Source organism: Gouania willdenowi, chromosome 7 (genome assembly GCF_900634775.1).
Source record: "Gouania willdenowi chromosome 7, fGouWil2.1, whole genome shotgun sequence".
NCBI lineage: Eukaryota > Metazoa > Chordata > Actinopteri > Blenniiformes > Gobiesocidae > Gouania > Gouania willdenowi.
The window spans coordinates 15,292,718-15,309,696 of record NC_041050.1 but is presented as its reverse complement, the minus strand read 5'-3'; the positions used below and the strand labels follow the sequence as shown (position 1 = coordinate 15,309,696).

Sequence of the window (16,979 nt, the reverse complement as noted above, 5' to 3'; positions counted from 1 at the left end):
AAGTAAGCATATTTCAGTTCAATCGTCATCAACCAGTCTCCTGCTGAGACGGTCTGAAGGACTTCTGCTACACGCAGCATATGGAAGGGGAGAACTTTGAGAAACCGGTTCAAACCCCTCAAGTTTAGGATCGGGTGACTTCCACCCTCTTTATTAGGTACAAGAAAATAAGTGGAGTAAAACCCGCTGAGGCAAGCCTCCGGGTTCACTAACTCGATGGCACCATTTCCCAGAAGGGTGACTACCTCGTGACGTAACACGAGGGATTTTACGGGATCTCTCACCACAGTGCGTTTGATCCCGCTGAATGTAGGAAGCTTGCGTCAGAACTGTAATGTGTAACCTCTGGATAGCGTGGACACTACCCAAGGGTCTGTGGTCTGCTCTTCCCAACAGAGGAGGGGGGGTCAAGAACGAGGTTGGATGGACGTGTGGCTGCCGATTACCTGGCACTCTGACCTGCAGGCCCCTGTGATCCGCACCCAATCCTGCCAATTGTCCCTGCCTAGGAGGGGCACGGGGAGCTTGGCGTAAACTGCCAAACTGATGCCTCGCTTGGCCAACCTGCACACTACGCTCCAAGGCCTGCAATGCCACTGGGCAAAAGGTCTGGTCCGGCATAACCGGAAGAGAATGCAATGTTCTGCGACATGGCTCGAATAGAGGGGACTGTGCCAGCCAGACCTGGCGACGAGTCAGTGTTATTGTTGACATTAGCCTGCCCAGCTCTCTGGTCATAACTGCGAATGTTTGCAATGAGGCATCACTGAGGGACTGGGCTGCAGGTTCCGACCTGGAATCCTGCAAGGTACTCGACAAAGCCAGTACCAATTGTGACAGAGAATTGCCTACACGTTCCATACGGGCAGCAATGTTATAACTGTGAGTCAGAAGATCAGCAGTCAATCTGCACTGAGGTCGGGGGCAGCTTGCATCTGGTCCCACGGCCTCATCCGGGGAAACTATCAGGGCTGCAATGGCAGGCTCAACTGGATCTTGTTGTTCCAAGCCATAGCTGCCAGCATCATGTATGGCTGCCAGAGCCCTGCCATCGCTTGTATGATGGGAGAGAACCCTCTAGTCAGGGCACAATGTAGGGGTCAGAGGGAGGCACCACAAAGGCCAAGGTGTTGGGGGCCTGCCTGAAAAAAAGCATTTGCCATTCGGGTAGGGACCGGGGCTTCATCCATCCCAAGGTGTGCCAAGGTTGTGCGTATAGCCAGCTGCACAGTGCCACGGCTGAACACTGAGCCTACAGAAGAGGTCCTACTAGAACCCTCTGAAAAGGCATGAGAAGCCTGTAAGGCAAGCTCCTCCTAACCCCCCTTGTCAACGTCACCAAACAGAGTACACGATGCTGCCGTGGACAGCGCATCCTTCTCCTGAAGGTGGGATGGACCTGCGACAGGGCTAGCCGCGAAGACTGGCACACTGGGTTCTGTCTGTAAGTCAAGCAAGTTGGCCTTAATCTGTGCCAACTCTGTGGTGAGAGCATCTACCTTGTTAGCCAGAGCATCAACCTTCCTTGCCTTCCAAGGAAGATCGCTGGACGCTTTGCCAGCATGCTTAGCACCGACGGTGGCTCTACCTGAAGAGGACAGGTCTATTGTGCACTCAGCCTCAGCCAACCTGGAAAGTCGCGGCGCATGAGGCATAAAACTGCAGTTCGTGCATGGATTACCGAACAGCCCCTCTTTTAGGTGGTCAATGCCCAGGACACTGATCGTGACCATCCTCTGCCTGAAGGGGGGCCATGCAGGAGACACACAAATGGCAGTCCATCCTTCTCCAATTCTCTTTTCTTACCATTATCAATTAATACTATAAATTTGTATTAATATTAATATTGTATTAATTGTAATATTATTTATGAAAAATAATTATGTGAATTACTATTATATAAATAATTATTATATTGCTAATAATTATATTATATATCAATAATAGTTATTTTAATAACTGCCGAGCTGCAGCGGCTTCAATGAAGGAACTTCACTCAGGCCTGGAGTGATCAAACTGCTCCCAGTGAATCTAACTGGAGAAACACCCAACAAAACCACAGTGGACACACAGCCGTTAGCGGGAGAGAGAGCGAGAGAGCAGCACCGAGGCGAACACAGCCGCTCAGCATTTACACTCAAAACACCATCCGCTGCTTAGCAGCAACGTGCCGGGAGGCCCGTGTGTGCCTCACACCTGCGAATCCACCGGTCAGGGTAACCACAACGGTGCTAACAGAGCAGAGTAGTAACACAGCAGAGTAACCATAGCTGTTTAATCACAGTAGAGAGACAGCAGTGTAGCCGTGGAGCTACCGAGTCTGAACCAGCACACAATTACAAGGTGAATCACCGTCGATGATGGGGCGACCGTGGCTCAGGTGGTAGTGGGTCGTCTTCTGATCGATTGCCAGCGATCAGAAGGGGGGGGTTCGATCCCAGTACCTGACCATGTGTCGAAGTGTCCTTGGGCAAGACGAAGTTGCTCCCAGTGGTTGACTAGTGCCTTGCATGGCAGTCCTGTCCCACTGGTGTGTGAATCTGAGAGTGATTGGGTGAATGAGCTGATATGTAAAGCGCTTTGGGACTGCTTCAGTGTGGTTATAAAGCGCTATATAAATCAAGTCCATTTACCATTTACCATTTACCATAATAAGGTGTAAACTGGTCACTAATTCAAAGCGGTGCATTCACCTGCCGCAGACTGTGGTGTCCCAGCTCCACTTAAAGGGAAACCAGCAAGTCGCAGCTTTGAGCGGACGAGAACACTTGAGGCGCCAACCTTACGGTTATGAAGCTACAAGCGACAAACTGTAAATAGCAAACAACCGACCTGCTATTGTTATCTGCAATCGTGAGAAGATAGAAGGAACAGATCACCTGATGACACCGGTAGATATAGACTCTCCGGGTCATCCATGGGTCGCAGGTGACTTTGTTGATATAATTACTCGACCTGCGCATGCGCGAGTTGGAACATCCAGTGTTTTAAGCACCACCTCTGGCGGTCAGTAAGGATGAAATACAAGTCATCTAATTTCTTTCTAATCTATTGGTTACCTTGTTAGGCTTCCTAATCAATGAAAACATAGGGTTTAATATTTTCAGTGTGTGCGTCTGAGCCTTTTTTGTGTTGATATACCCAAAGATTAAATTTTTTTTAAATGGTAAAATGTGGAAAAGCTTGATATGAAACCTTTTTTAATCATTTTTAACTACATATGTGTAGAACTGTACATGGTTCCCCAGTTTTGCGTTAAATGGCAATTACAAAGTCAATTATCTAAGCTCAATTACAATTTAAATATGATTATGACAGCAACAGATTTTTTTATATAATTACACCATAGTTGTAATTCATTATCAATTACCCGATTACGATTATAATTTACGCCAACCCTCATGTATATGTATGAAATCTAAACTGCTGTGGTAGTTTTATGTCTACAGTGAGCAAACATGGTAGTGGTAAGACAAAAGTTAGAAGAACTTGAGCAATTGACTATTTGTCTGGAAAATCTGGAGGATTATTAATACAATTTCCATTCTTTCCCGATACATCCTGTGCATTCAAGCTGATTTTCCAGTCTTCCATCTCCCTTCGCTGTAACCTGATAATCCCTCCAGCCCTACACCTCCTCTTTCTTCTTGTTTCACTCAGTTTTCTACACACCAGTGCTTTCCTTCCGCCTTGGCATTTCTCTCCTGTTGCCCTGCCTTTTTGTGCTTCGTCTTGTGAGCTTCATCCATCATTCTCTGGCTCATTTGGCTTTGTTTTGTGCTGTGCCGGATGAACACACTGGAGCTCAGCGATGTAGTGATGGAGGTTGGGAAAGAGTGGAAAATGTCAGAAGGTATTTGAGGACAGATTGAAGCTTAGCGATACAAACATTCGCAAGTCGGCAGCATCTATAATTGGTGGGAATCATGTAAAAAGTGTGTTTCTCAAACAGCAAAGGTGGCTGCCTGATAGTTTTGCCAATGCTTTTATTTGTATTAATTTTTGATCCTTCTCGTGTCTTGCTAACATAATTGTTTCTGTGTCGGAGTGTATTGGACTAGACAAATCAATGGAGATGAACCCCTTGGAGTCACTATAACTCCTTGGAGTCACTATAACTCCTTGGAGTCACTATAACCCCTAGGAGTCAATAAAACCCCTTGGAATCAGTATACCTCCTCGGAGCCGGTATACCTCCTCAAAGTCAATATACCTCCTCAGAGTCAATATAACCCCTTGTAATCAGTATTATTAATACAGTAAACTGTATTATGACTAACAGCAGGTGGCTCTGTGTTCAATGTTCCAATATGTTTGAATGGGAAAATTTAAATTTCACTTCATCAATTAACTCATTCAGTGCCAGCCATTTTCAGATTTTCAACCCCCTCAGTGCCAGCCGTTTTAGAGCATTTTGACTGATTTTAAAGACCCACAGAATATTTTCTACTATGACTATCTGAAATCTGACACCAGATTCTGAAAGATTGAAGCCTCTACTTTCATCAAAAAAAAAAAATTGTTTCTGGCTCGTTTCGTTCTTTTGTAATCAGCCGCTGAATAGAGCAACTTTTACACAAATCTTCAGTTTCAGAGCAAAAAGCTGAGAAAAAAGCCTTTTTCTAAAAAAAAAACCCTGTCAGTGACTTAAAATCAATTTTTTTGCTTTAGTGACAACTCTAACATCTGAACATTGTTTCCTTATATAAAACAAACAAAAAAAGCACTGAGACCAGGCTTTTGATAGCAAAATTATTATTATTTTGCTATGGGTCAGAGTTGAATGGATTTCTTACTGTATCTTGGCGTTCCTCGAAGTTTCTCTCCCGTCAGTCTGCACACGCAACTTCCTCGTCCTCCTGGACATGCAGAGTGTCACTGCGTTCCCCGTTCTTTTTTATCGTTTTATCTCACCATCGCCACACTATCCATGAGTTCCACAAATGCTCTGGTCGAGTGTGCGCTGCTGGGAACGTCAACCCTGTACGTAGCGCCATTTTCTGTCTCGTAAACGCCTTTCCTCCTCTCCCTTTTAGCTCTGCTGAGCACGGATGATCTCTCATCCAAAGATTTGCTGCTACCTCCTACATGTCACCTATTATTTTGCTATCTGGCTCACAGGCTGGGGGTATTTTGTAAAATACTTACTTACAAAACACCACAACATTGCAGAAGTGTCCTTAGTATTCTGTACTCTGGGGTACCCTAGTCGGTATAATCGGACAAAATTTGTGGGACGAGTCATCAGATAAAAATCTGTTCTATAATGATAATAAAGTACACGACAAACTATAGTGAGGATGCCTTACATTACGCCATTAAGTTGGAAATCTCCCATAGATGTAATGGAAACTCAGATTTATTATCTGGTTGCCTGTTCCTATGCACTGCTTGTAATCTGTTTAATTGCTTCATGTTGTATCCAAAAGACTTGGTGCTTTCACCCTGCCATGAAAACAGAGCATTATAAACCAGTGTTAATGCACACAAGTACAATTTGATCATACTGCTCAATAACACTTATAAGAGACACACCAAACCCAAGTCCATACATTTTCAGACTACACGATGCATCGGACTGAAGCCTGGAAATAGATTTTGGTATTTTTAGAAGATGCTCTGCTTGTTTCCTCTGTCCTTTGATCGATCCCTCCATCCAGCAGCAAGGTTGTTCATTGTTACAGCAGCTGTACTTATGTGGGCTCTGTTCGCTCTTTGATGTCCAATACTGCACTTTGGATTGTTATTACTAGCTGTATGCACCTTGGTCGCCATTGCCCTTTTCAGTAGCTGAGGAAAACCTTTTTCTTTTTGTGATTTCCTGCAATTACTCTTCTTCAAACTCCAGGGTGGAGACCAAGGAGATTTAGTTGGCTTGTACCTTTGAGCATAGAAAGACGGTTAAATGTCAAACTTAGGTTAGTATACATTATCAAACAAAGACAGCACACTAGACCTATTAAAATCCAAATTTTATTTCATGTTTATCCTATTTAGCAAACTTTCTCTGCAGCTTAAATTCTGAAGAGAATTACCATGCCTGTATTGTACAGCTGACTGATTTTGAGATAAAGTTAACAGTGTTTAACAGTGTGGCTAAGGTCACTCCTATTTTCAAGTACATATGTTTTCAACACACTTATTGAGGCAATGTTAAGCTTCAATCTTAAATGTCAGATTGTGAGATTTTAAAAAAGCTGCTGGAAATCTATAATAATTGTTGCAGCCGTCTTTAGAGCCATAAGTCATTTAGATTCAGACAAGAAGCAGCGCCTTTAGATAAGCTTATACTGCAGGACAGATCAAAGGCAGCCTGTGATTGGACATGAATGAAGGCAAATAATGAACATGAATAAAACCTGTCAAGGAAGGTTCAGAGGTCCCTTCAAAAAGACAACATGACTCGGTTCACGGTAGAGTTTTCGTCTAATTTCTCCTTAAAAAGCTGATATTATTCAGCTTTGAAATGCCATCTACTGTGTGTTTTGAAGCAAGATGTTCAATGTGGTATGAATGACATCATGCGTTATACCATGAAATTTCATTTTAGGATGCAACGACAGCAGTTATTTCATCATCATTTGTTTTTCATTTCTCACTAAAAAATGTTTAACCTTTAAATGATTTTGCCCATTTTTTTATCACTTTTATCTTACATGGTCCAGCTGGAAGATGATAAGGGTCCAGTTCTGATGACCACAGTGGCAATGCCAGTGTTCAGCACCAAGAATGAGACGGTGAGTGTGAACTTATATGTGAGACTTCAGCTTTGGGAGAATGAACACAGCCAGACTTACAGGTGTGTGTACGTCACAGAGCACAGACTGTGTAAACCTTTAATCCATGTGAAATGTGTCATTCCAGAAAAACCGAGGAATCCTGTTAGGAGTCGTTGGAACAGATGTGCCAGTCTCTGAGCTACTCAAGGCCATCCCCAAATATAAGGTACCACAACCAACATCACCTAATCCATGCCAATAAACAGATATGTAAAGACAGATATCTAACTCATCTGGATCCAAACGTAACAAAACACATGAAAAAAAACAAATGGAAATGTTTCAATTTAGCACATGCACATTTACCTGTTTGGTAAAATAATGTTTCATTTGAATGCTAATATTGTTAAAGTAGATTAAAGTTTCATTACTTACTTATAGGGGGGTAAGAGCCATCATTTTGCATCGATATATCGATTGGTTAAGCAACGATCCAATCAAATCAATGGAAACTCAAACAATACCTCGGCATTGAGACATTGATATATATATATATATATTTTTTTTTTTTTTTTTTTTTTTATTAAATCGATCAAAGGCCCCTGAATTGAATGGAATGGAATTGAAATGGAATTGTGGCAGACTACGATTTCGGAAAATATTGGGGGGTGTATTGCCTGGCATCTGGCAATTCGTATCCCAATGTCACGATACGATACAATATATCCCAATATTAAAGTATAAGGTGATTATTGCAATGTGCCAATCACTTAAAATAAAAAATAATATACAATCTGCTTGTGGCTTTTAAACCAACTTTGACTTTAGTGCAACTTAACTGAGGTATATGCCTCGAACAACAAATAAATGCAGAAAGTTAGTACTTTCTTTTTAGATTTTATTGAAAAAACACAAGCTGGTCAACATGCTCCGGTTTCAGCGCTTTTGTGCAGTTACAATGTCTCTTGTAGTGGAAAACACTTCCCTGGTTAAATAAAGGTAAAATAAAAAAAAAAAAAAAAGATGCATTTAGAATTGATCCGAGAATAGCCCAACGTAATATCGCCATATATCGCAGAATCAATTTTTTTCAACACCCCCTAGAAAATATTGAATCGTTTTCCAAAGAATAAATATTGTATATTTAGTAACTGGTGATTTACACATCTACCTACCCATTGCATTCTCTTGAGGAATATTCAAACACTCATTCTGGTTATTGAACCTTCTAGAGGTCTTCTTTGATACTTTCTTTTGGTTGAAAGCAATCTTTTCTTATTTCATGTAGTAATCTGTCTCTTTTGTCCAGACATGGATGAATAACTCAAACCTCTTGTACTTTGCATGTTTAGGTTTCTGCACAAAAACAAAGCAAAAATCCCAAAAGGCCTGATTATCCAAGATTTACCCAGTGATGTTGTTTATGTGTTTTTGTGCCTTCAGTTGGGCATTCACGGCTACACCTTTGCAATCACCAACAATGGCTACATCCTCACCCACCCAGATTTGAGGCCACTTGTGAGTATCACCTCCAGCACCTTTCAGAGGATTTAAGAACTTTTTTTTGTGTGTGCTATCATTTCATTTCAATAAGCATGTATTTCCTGAGATCCATGTTTTGGGCCATACAGGCTACAGGATTACAAACACTGGATTTCAAAGTTTCATTGGCACATGGAGATGAAGACTGACATAAATAATTATGTGGGAGCGCTGTGTGATTGTGTTGGTGCTTTATTAGTATGTAGATGAGGAGAAAAGGCTCCAAAGTATTGCAATCCTCTGGAAAAAAAAAAATGAGATACAGCTTTGTGAATAGCTGTGATCAACTCTATTGTCTTCACTCATCAGCACCAGAGGGGGAGGCGGGGGGTGGCGGGTGGGGGATGCTGAGGAAGACCCTGTTTCACAGGAGCGAAGGTGGGGAGTGACAGAGCAGGATGAAAACAGCCTGTTATTATGAGATGAGATAAGAACAGATGAAGAGGAAATGAGGGAACAGATAGTAAAGCCGGCTGACAGATGGTTTAATAGTGATCTAATGAAAGACGTTAATGAACAGGGTTTAACAGCTAATGGGGCTGGGAGACTGTCTTCACTGACAGATGAAGGATGACGTTCTAAGTGCGTGCGGCACACAAACACACAGAGTGCAGCTAATAATTACAATAGTCTGTCCTGAGTTACCCTTTTTTAATATCGAACAGGGTCAGTGGTGCAGCCAGGCGCACAGCCAACCAAAGATTTATTCTCGCCAGCGCAACTTATGAATGAAAAACACCGAAGCATGATGAGTCATACAGTTTCAAGATCACAAAAAGATTAAAAAAGTTTTGATGTGGGTTCATATATTTCCTGACACTGATGCAACACATTTCTTATGGTTACCAACAGTAACCTTTAGTTTGTTAAAACTGTTGATCATCACAGGCATGTGAGCCTTAGGGTTGAGAATACTGGGATTAAACAGATTTATTAGATCAACACCCAATGTCACTTTAATGCCACAGGTGAACAAACAGTATTGGTAAATAAATGATAACAAAAGGAATATTCCCAACCAAGATGTTCTAAGGTGACATTTTTCTTTATAATATAATAAAGTTACATTGTATATGCCAATTACAGTGGTTCCCAACCGTATTTGGATCTTGACTAGGGTTGTGAAAAAAAATCAATTTCACAATATATCGCGATTTTTTTGGGTGCTAATTTTAAATCAATTTTTTAATTTAAAAAATTTATTTTTTTAAATTTATTTTTGATATTTAATCAATATTTTTGTGTATTTGTGCAATATTTCAGTGGTGGTTTCAATATCTTCAATGTGTTGCAATGGTTATTTGGTGCACTTTATTTTATGATAGCAGTGTGTAATGCCTGCAATATTTATGTATGCAATATTTATTTTCATAATAATCTGTTAAGATCAGTGTTTAAACTGACACAATAGGAGAAATTATTATTTTGTTTTTATTTTTGTGCTTTGTCAGTAACTCAGGGTGATTTATCCTTAATGTTCTCACTTACAGTTGTTACAATGCCGTCATTATGTTCTAATGGTTACTTTGAGACTTCTACACAGTAGTTTCAGTGAAAAGAAACTTGTTGCATTTTCTTTTTTCAGTGAAAATGTGCAAAAACACTAATAATAAATAATAAATGATCTGAATGATCAATATCTTCTGATGAACATATACAGCAACTCGATTTTTCATCTCTATTTTTAATTTTGATATTAACTGGGTAGAATATTGTGATATATTGTGATAAATTGTAGTATCGTATCGTGACCCAAGTATCGCAATACGTATCGTATTACAACATCCAACATCAAGTATTTCCTGGCAACACCGATTACGTCTGTTATACTGTATTAAAAAATACAGCGTAGCCAAGATTAGTGACAAGTTGTACCAGCTCATTAATTTTAATTACATTTTATTATTATTGTTATTATTTGTATTATTAACTAGATTTATATTAGACAAACTGATAGTATAGAATAAAGCTGTTTAAGATTGTGTGTCGTTTTAATTAGAAAAAGTATGATATATGAAAAAAACGTGATTTGTAATCTTTTTTTTTTTTTAAATTGTATCAATTACTAGATATTTCAGGAGACCCCATTTAAATACCAGGTGACCCCACAGTTGAAAAATACTGGCCTTATTGTTTTGATATTGTAATAAAGAAATATTAATTTAGTCTCCAATCAATGCAAATTCCACACAGAAAGGTCCCAGGAAGGCTTCCCTCCTGGGAATCAAACCCGGGCCGTTTTTCTGTGAGGCAGAACTACAAACCTGAACATAGTCTGAAACTGGAAAGATCAACTTAAAGGTGCAGCACTGCTTTTTGTGCTTTGTGCTGGTTTCCAGTACATCACAGGAAAAGGGTTGAGAACCAGTGCTGTATTAGTCATTGACTGATTAACATAAGCAGCTTTATATAGTGAGGTTTCCTGAAGCCACTGCTCTTTGTCCATCACACAATTACTTATGTTGTATTCTTAATTTAAATACATAGATTTTCAATGAGAATGAAATCTAATTTTCTAAGTTACACCAATCCCATTTAGATAATGTGTAGCAGTCCTGACACTGTCAACTTGTTCTGCTTTGTCCTTCTTTTTACTTTCTTTTTTTTACTTTCTTTTTTTGTCAATGGCTTTGTGTTTCTAGTATGGAGATGGCAAGAAACGACGGAAACCCAACTACAGCAGTGTGGATCTGTCTGAGGTAGAATGGGAGGACAAAGACGACACGGTGAGAGAACCAGAGGCTCCCATGACAGCACGGCTTTGAATATCTGTGTCATAATAAAGACGGTGACTTATGTGTCTGCCTAGCTGAGAAATGCCATGGTCAACAGGAAGACTGGAACATTCTCCATGGAAGTGAAGAAGAGTGTGGACAAAGGGGTAACAAACCTCACATCTCCCCCAAACACAAAAACAAGCACTTTTTTTTTTTTTTACAAATTGCTGTAAAAGGTGTGACACGGAATCGTTTCTGCTGACGGTTGTGCACTTGGCACGGCCATGCACGGAATCAACAGGGGGATTTTGTCTCTGATTTGGTGTGCTCTGCATGCACTGCTGTGTATCTGAGAGAGCCTCTTATCTCCACCAAGCACATGTTGCGGAAACAGCCACCCGATGAGGCTGTTTTATGGCTTGCCTGGCTGGGAGAGAGGCTTTGTAGTGTGAATGTGTGTGTGAGTGAGAGCACTTTGGATTATCAAAGCCTCGTAAAAGAGCCCTGATAATTAAGCATTCAGGGCTTGAGCACAGCGGAACTCTTCTTCTAAAGGCAAAGAGTCCTATAGAAAAATGACACCCATGAGTCAGGTTGTCTGTCTTTATACACCACTAGATGGTAGTAGATAGCTACAAACCAAAATGAGCACCTCGTGGTTCCTTGTTTGCAGTTTTTGTTCTATTTCAGTGGTTCTCACACTTTTTTGGCTCCAGTGCCCCCTTTTTTTCTTATTTCTGACTCCAAGTACCCCCTATGTCTGACTACAACATTTTTTTTTCATAGAAAGCTATTTAAAAGCAATTATAGAGCATAATGATGGAATAACACACATTTGAAATGATCTCATTTTGGAAATAAGTGGAAAGAGACAGTATTTAGTGAAGTGGTTCCCAAACTTTATTGGACCGTGACCCCTTTTTCATATCAAGAATTTCTGGCGACCCCAAAGACATTTTTTCTAGAATTAGTTTTTGATCATGTTTGGGCTCAGATTTTTTTTTTTGTTTAACTGCAGTTTAGTTTAACTAGACTTATATTTCACAAAGTCAAAGTTTGAAAAACAGTTGTTTTCAGTAAAAAAAAAAAAAAAAAAAAAATTGAATAATTATAATTTCAAAAATCTATTAAAATTTTTCAGAAATTTTAGGTGTCCCCAAGGTTGAAAAACACTGATTTAGTGGCTCCTGAATAGATTAAGTTATATAGTTTTTATAATTTAAACTGAAATTGTGTTTGTTAATTTGCCTCTCTCTCTCTCTCTCCCTCTCTCCATGTAGTGCCACCGCGTACCCCCATTTCAGAAACACTGTGCTATATAATACATTCCGGCACATACAATAATGACAACAAATATCAAACATTAACATTTGTTGGTTGACTATTACATGGATATTACATAATTATAATAACCAGTACAGTGCCCGTCGAAAGTATGTATTCATATAGTGTGCGCTTAAGTAGAGTTGTCAATTATGGACAAATGAGTATGTGTTTGAAGGTTGCATATGATAAATGAGACAAATGAATTAGTATAAATAAAACAGTTTTTTAGCATTTCACATTTCTTAGTACAGGAGTGCTTATCGTGAGTGTTGCATTAATAATAGTTACTATATATTTGCAGGATAACAATGGCAGAATAAATAACACAAGCTTCTACCACTCAGAGGTGTAAAGAGTACTAATATAATAGAATTGGAACTTAACCTATTTTCCACAAAGGCATCTGAATAAAATCTGTATGTACAATTATTTAAAAAATAAAATAACACCATTGATTTTGAACTGTAATTCAAAATAATAATAAAAAAAAGAAATTCTCAGGCTCTATGTATAGCTAAATTTATGAACTTTAAAACAGTGCCATGCTATATGTGCCATGTGGGTAACAAAATAACAGGTAGAAATCACAACCTGAACCAAAGAAAGTGGCTCGGTGTTGATCAGAAATGGCACGATTAAGAACATGTGGAAAATAACTGGCATTCAATGCGCTTTTGGCGGCGTTCAATACGTTGAGTCTGATTGGTCGACTATGATGTGATGCATTTGATTGTCTGGTCATTTTATTTTTTGTAGTTTCACAATGTTGATCATTTTAAAACAAAAAATGATAATTTATTCAGTAACAATTGGGTGTATGAATGTAAAGAAATACTTTACTTATTTTAAAACATACTTAAGTACAAGTAAAAATACTTATTTAGAAATGTACTCAAAAGTACCAATAAAATCAACTCAATTACAGTAACGTGCGTACTTGTAATCCATTACTTTCACCTCTGCTACCATTTTTTTTAATTTAAGTGTTTTTTGTCACATTGTGGGGGAGAGTAGTTATTTGTGTGCATGATATTAGTGGTCTTGATTTAGACTTTTTATCCTCTATCTTTCAGAAACGTGTTCTGGTCTTACATAATGATTACTACTACACCGACATCAAAGGAACGCCTTTCAGGTGAGACTAGCATTTTCTTTATTGTCCTCACATAAGAAGGTCCTGAATTGTTGTCTTTTTTCTGTTTTTCAAACCTGTCTTTTAATTCAGTCTGGGAGTTGCTCTTTCAAGAGGCCATGGAAAGTTTTTCTTCAAAGGAATTGTCACAGATGAAGAAGGTAAATAATCCCTTCCATTGCTCTTCTGGGAGTTGGAATCTTCTCTGTGATGTTATTTGTCTTTTCTTTTTTTTTTTGTACACATGTTCTTTTCCTTCTGGCTGTCATATTTTCACTTGTTTCATTGTTCTGTTCATGAATCCACTTCTGAACTGCAGCAAACAGCTCTAATCATAAACACATATTAGGTCCCCATTATACACTATTTTACAGTATAGCGTATATGAGTCAGTGTTTCAGTCAGTGGTGGGCGCTAACGTCCAATGTGCATAAATACATCCTCTGTTTTAAATTGTATTTCTTATTTAAATTTTTTTTTCATTGACCCCCACCCCCCCCAAAAAAAAATTAATTAATTAATATATAAATGAATTACTTTTTTTTTTTTTTTTAAATCAAACAAAATCTTTCATTGCATAAGGTCTGTCTTTGGTTTAAACGTTGTCAACGTCTCTTAAGTAAGTTTCTACCTATCCTGCTAACAGACAAATAAATAAACGCCAGTGAAAATATGGCGGAGGTAATAAAACAAGGTCCTACTGCCATACACAAACATAAACAAACACAAACATGTCCAATATTAATATTTCATATAGTTTTACTATTGTCCAAGTAATTGTAGTTGACTAAATCTGGAATAATTAGTCAATTTTGCTAAACCTGCTTGTGCGTGCGTGCGTGCGTGTGTGTGTGATATACAATACTTGCTGATAGTATGTGTTTGTCTGTAGGTTTTTCTAAACATGTGCATCACTCAGATCTCGCTGAGCATGACTTGGCTCTTCTTGATCTAATCAAATCTGTCACATTCATTCAAAAGACACATTTTTCAGCCCTGGGGTGTGTTATTATGTGTTTGCATTTAGGATTTGAATGCTTTGTCTGAATATTCGAATTTCATGTTCATTCGTTTTGCATATTTATTGTATGATGTGTGGTTTTCATTTTATTGTAGGACTCCATGACTTGGAGCATCCAGATGTGGCACTAGCAGACGAATGGTAAAAGGATATTTACACTGCAACAACCGTGTATGATTTGTGATCACTGGGATTGGAAAGCAACATTAACTATGTTTCAATAAATACAGGCAAACAAATCCATAAAAGTATGCTAGTTATTGACATTGCATACTTGTGAAAGAAAGTTACATGGAGCTAGTTGTGTTGTTAATAAAACTGGTTATTTGTTATGCACTGTTATGTTACAGGACATACTGCAACACAGACGAACACCCAGAGCACCGCTACCTGTCGCAGATAGAAGCCATCAAACTTTCCCTCAATGGCCATGAACCCCACTTACAATGTACGTTTTTCTCCTACGTTCCTTCATTTCACAAAATTACTATTTGTGGTCACTGATCAGCAAAACCACAATTTATGTGGATGAATATTTGCCTTGTTAGGTGACAAAGAGCTGATTCAGGAGGTTCTGTTTGACGCCGTTGTGACGGCCCCTCTTGAAGCCTATTGGACAAGCCTGGTGCTGAACAAGTCTGAGTATGTCACCAACAGCTTTCACACTATTAAAGAAACACACAGTGTGCACTTTCTATGAATAAATGCAGTGGTGGTTCTTGGAACTCCTGAAATCTCCCACTCATTAATTCATTTCACATGGTTAATACATTTATTTATACCCTTTAATTCAGTGGTTCTCAAACTTTTTTGGTCTCTAGTACGGCACCCCATTTCTCTTATATCTGAATTCAAGTACCCCCTTTGTCCAACTACAACATTTTGCACACAATTCTAAGAAAAAACAGCCATAGAAGAGAACTAGAACTACTATAGAACTAGATCATAATGATGGAATAAATAAGTCATAACACACATTTTAAAGAATCTCATTTTGTAAATAAGTGGAAAGAACCAGTATTTAGTGCCTCCTGAATAAATATATTTCTATAGATTTTGGTCATCTCCCACCAGGTATGGGACCAAGACAGACCAATTGCATTTTCAGTTCATGTTGTAATCAAGATTATTTCCATCATCATTATTATGATTATTATTTTAAACTAAAAATAAGCATTATAAAACAAAGAGTTACGAATGTAACTATGGTTCTACGAATCCCGAATGACCGCCAGAGGTGTAAGCACTGAATATTACCCTTCGCGCATGCGCAGTGCGAGTATGTATACCAACAATGTCACCCGTGACCCCTGGATGACCCGGAGGAAGTTTATATCTTCAGGTGTCACTCCAGGGCACTTTCCTACAGAATCTTCTCGCGAGCACATGAGGATCTGAGTGACAAAGAGCTCTGGCGGTCATTCGGGATTCATAGAACCATAGTTACAATTGTAACTCTTTGTTCTATTTCATCCCTGCTGACCGCCAAAGGCAGTGCTTTAAGCACTGAATGACTTATACCAGAAAAGACACAAAGAATCCTGCTTAATACCCTTCAGTGTGTAGAGTCAGAGGACTCCGGCCGAAGAACCACAGCAAATGGATAGGGTGTGGCCACATTCACCCTGTAGAATCTGGAGAAAGTGCCCGGCAATGCCCATGAGGCCACGGCACAGGTCTCTTCCAGGGGCACTCCCCTCAGGGCAGCCCATGACGTAGCAACACTCCTGATAGAGTGGCACCGCACACCAGATGGGAGGAGACGGTTACTTCTGATATGCATGGGCAATCACATCTACAATCCAGTGAGACAGGCGCTGTTTGGAGACAGCACCACCCCTGTTAGGGCCACCATAACAGAGAACGAGCCGATCAGACCCCTGAAAGCCTACAGTAGCTGCAATGTAGGCCCTCAGGGCATGCACTGGGCACAACAGGTCAGACTGGACCTCTGGCTCCACGGACGAAGGGTTGAACCATGCCTGCCTAATAGGCTGGTTGAGGTGAGCGCGAGACAGCACTGTAGGGACAAAAGCTGTGTTCGGCCACAGAGTGACTCCTGAGCCTTCCGAATTCCACATCTGACATCTGTTGTTGATTGACAGGGCGTGCATCTCACTGACACGCTTTGTTGAGGAAATGGCCAGAAGGAACGCAGTCTTAAGGGTAACCCACTTCACCAATGCTTGTGTCAAGGGCTCAAATGGTGGAAGGCGCAGTGCCTCCAGCACCAGGGGAAGATCCCATGCTGGAGACCTTGTGGCTCATGGAAGATTCAACCTCCAAGCTCCTCTCAAGAAAAGGGACACCAGCTTGTGGCTATCAATTGTGCCATTGTCGACCATCATATGTTGGCAAGATATTGCTGCGACATAGACTCTTAGCGTTGAATGAGAAGGCCCTTTGTCCAGAAGGGACTAGAGAAAGTCCAGAATAGTTGGCACAGGGCAGTGCACAGGGTCCACATCCCGCCTTGTACACCAGTCGGAAAACAGTTTCCATCTGTTTTCATACTGGAGACC

General features: G+C 39.9%; 1 protein-coding gene across 1 annotated transcript in view; it reads left to right on the top strand.

Annotated features, from left to right (window-relative positions):
- LOC114466715 (voltage-dependent calcium channel subunit alpha-2/delta-3-like) overlaps positions 1-16,979 on the top strand; it is a 177,859-nt gene that overhangs the window by 115,410 nt on the left and 45,470 nt on the right. The window contains exons 13-22 of the mRNA XM_028452390.1: positions 6,666-6,737; positions 6,865-6,945; positions 8,163-8,237; positions 10,904-10,987; positions 11,071-11,142; positions 13,378-13,439; positions 13,530-13,597; positions 14,553-14,598; positions 14,808-14,905; positions 15,006-15,099. Of these exons, the coding sequence (XP_028308191.1) occupies positions 6,666-6,737; positions 6,865-6,945; positions 8,163-8,237; positions 10,904-10,987; positions 11,071-11,142; positions 13,378-13,439; positions 13,530-13,597; positions 14,553-14,598; positions 14,808-14,905; positions 15,006-15,099 (752 nt within the window). The remainder of the gene's footprint in view (positions 1-6,665; positions 6,738-6,864; positions 6,946-8,162; positions 8,238-10,903; positions 10,988-11,070; positions 11,143-13,377; positions 13,440-13,529; positions 13,598-14,552; positions 14,599-14,807; positions 14,906-15,005; positions 15,100-16,979) is intronic.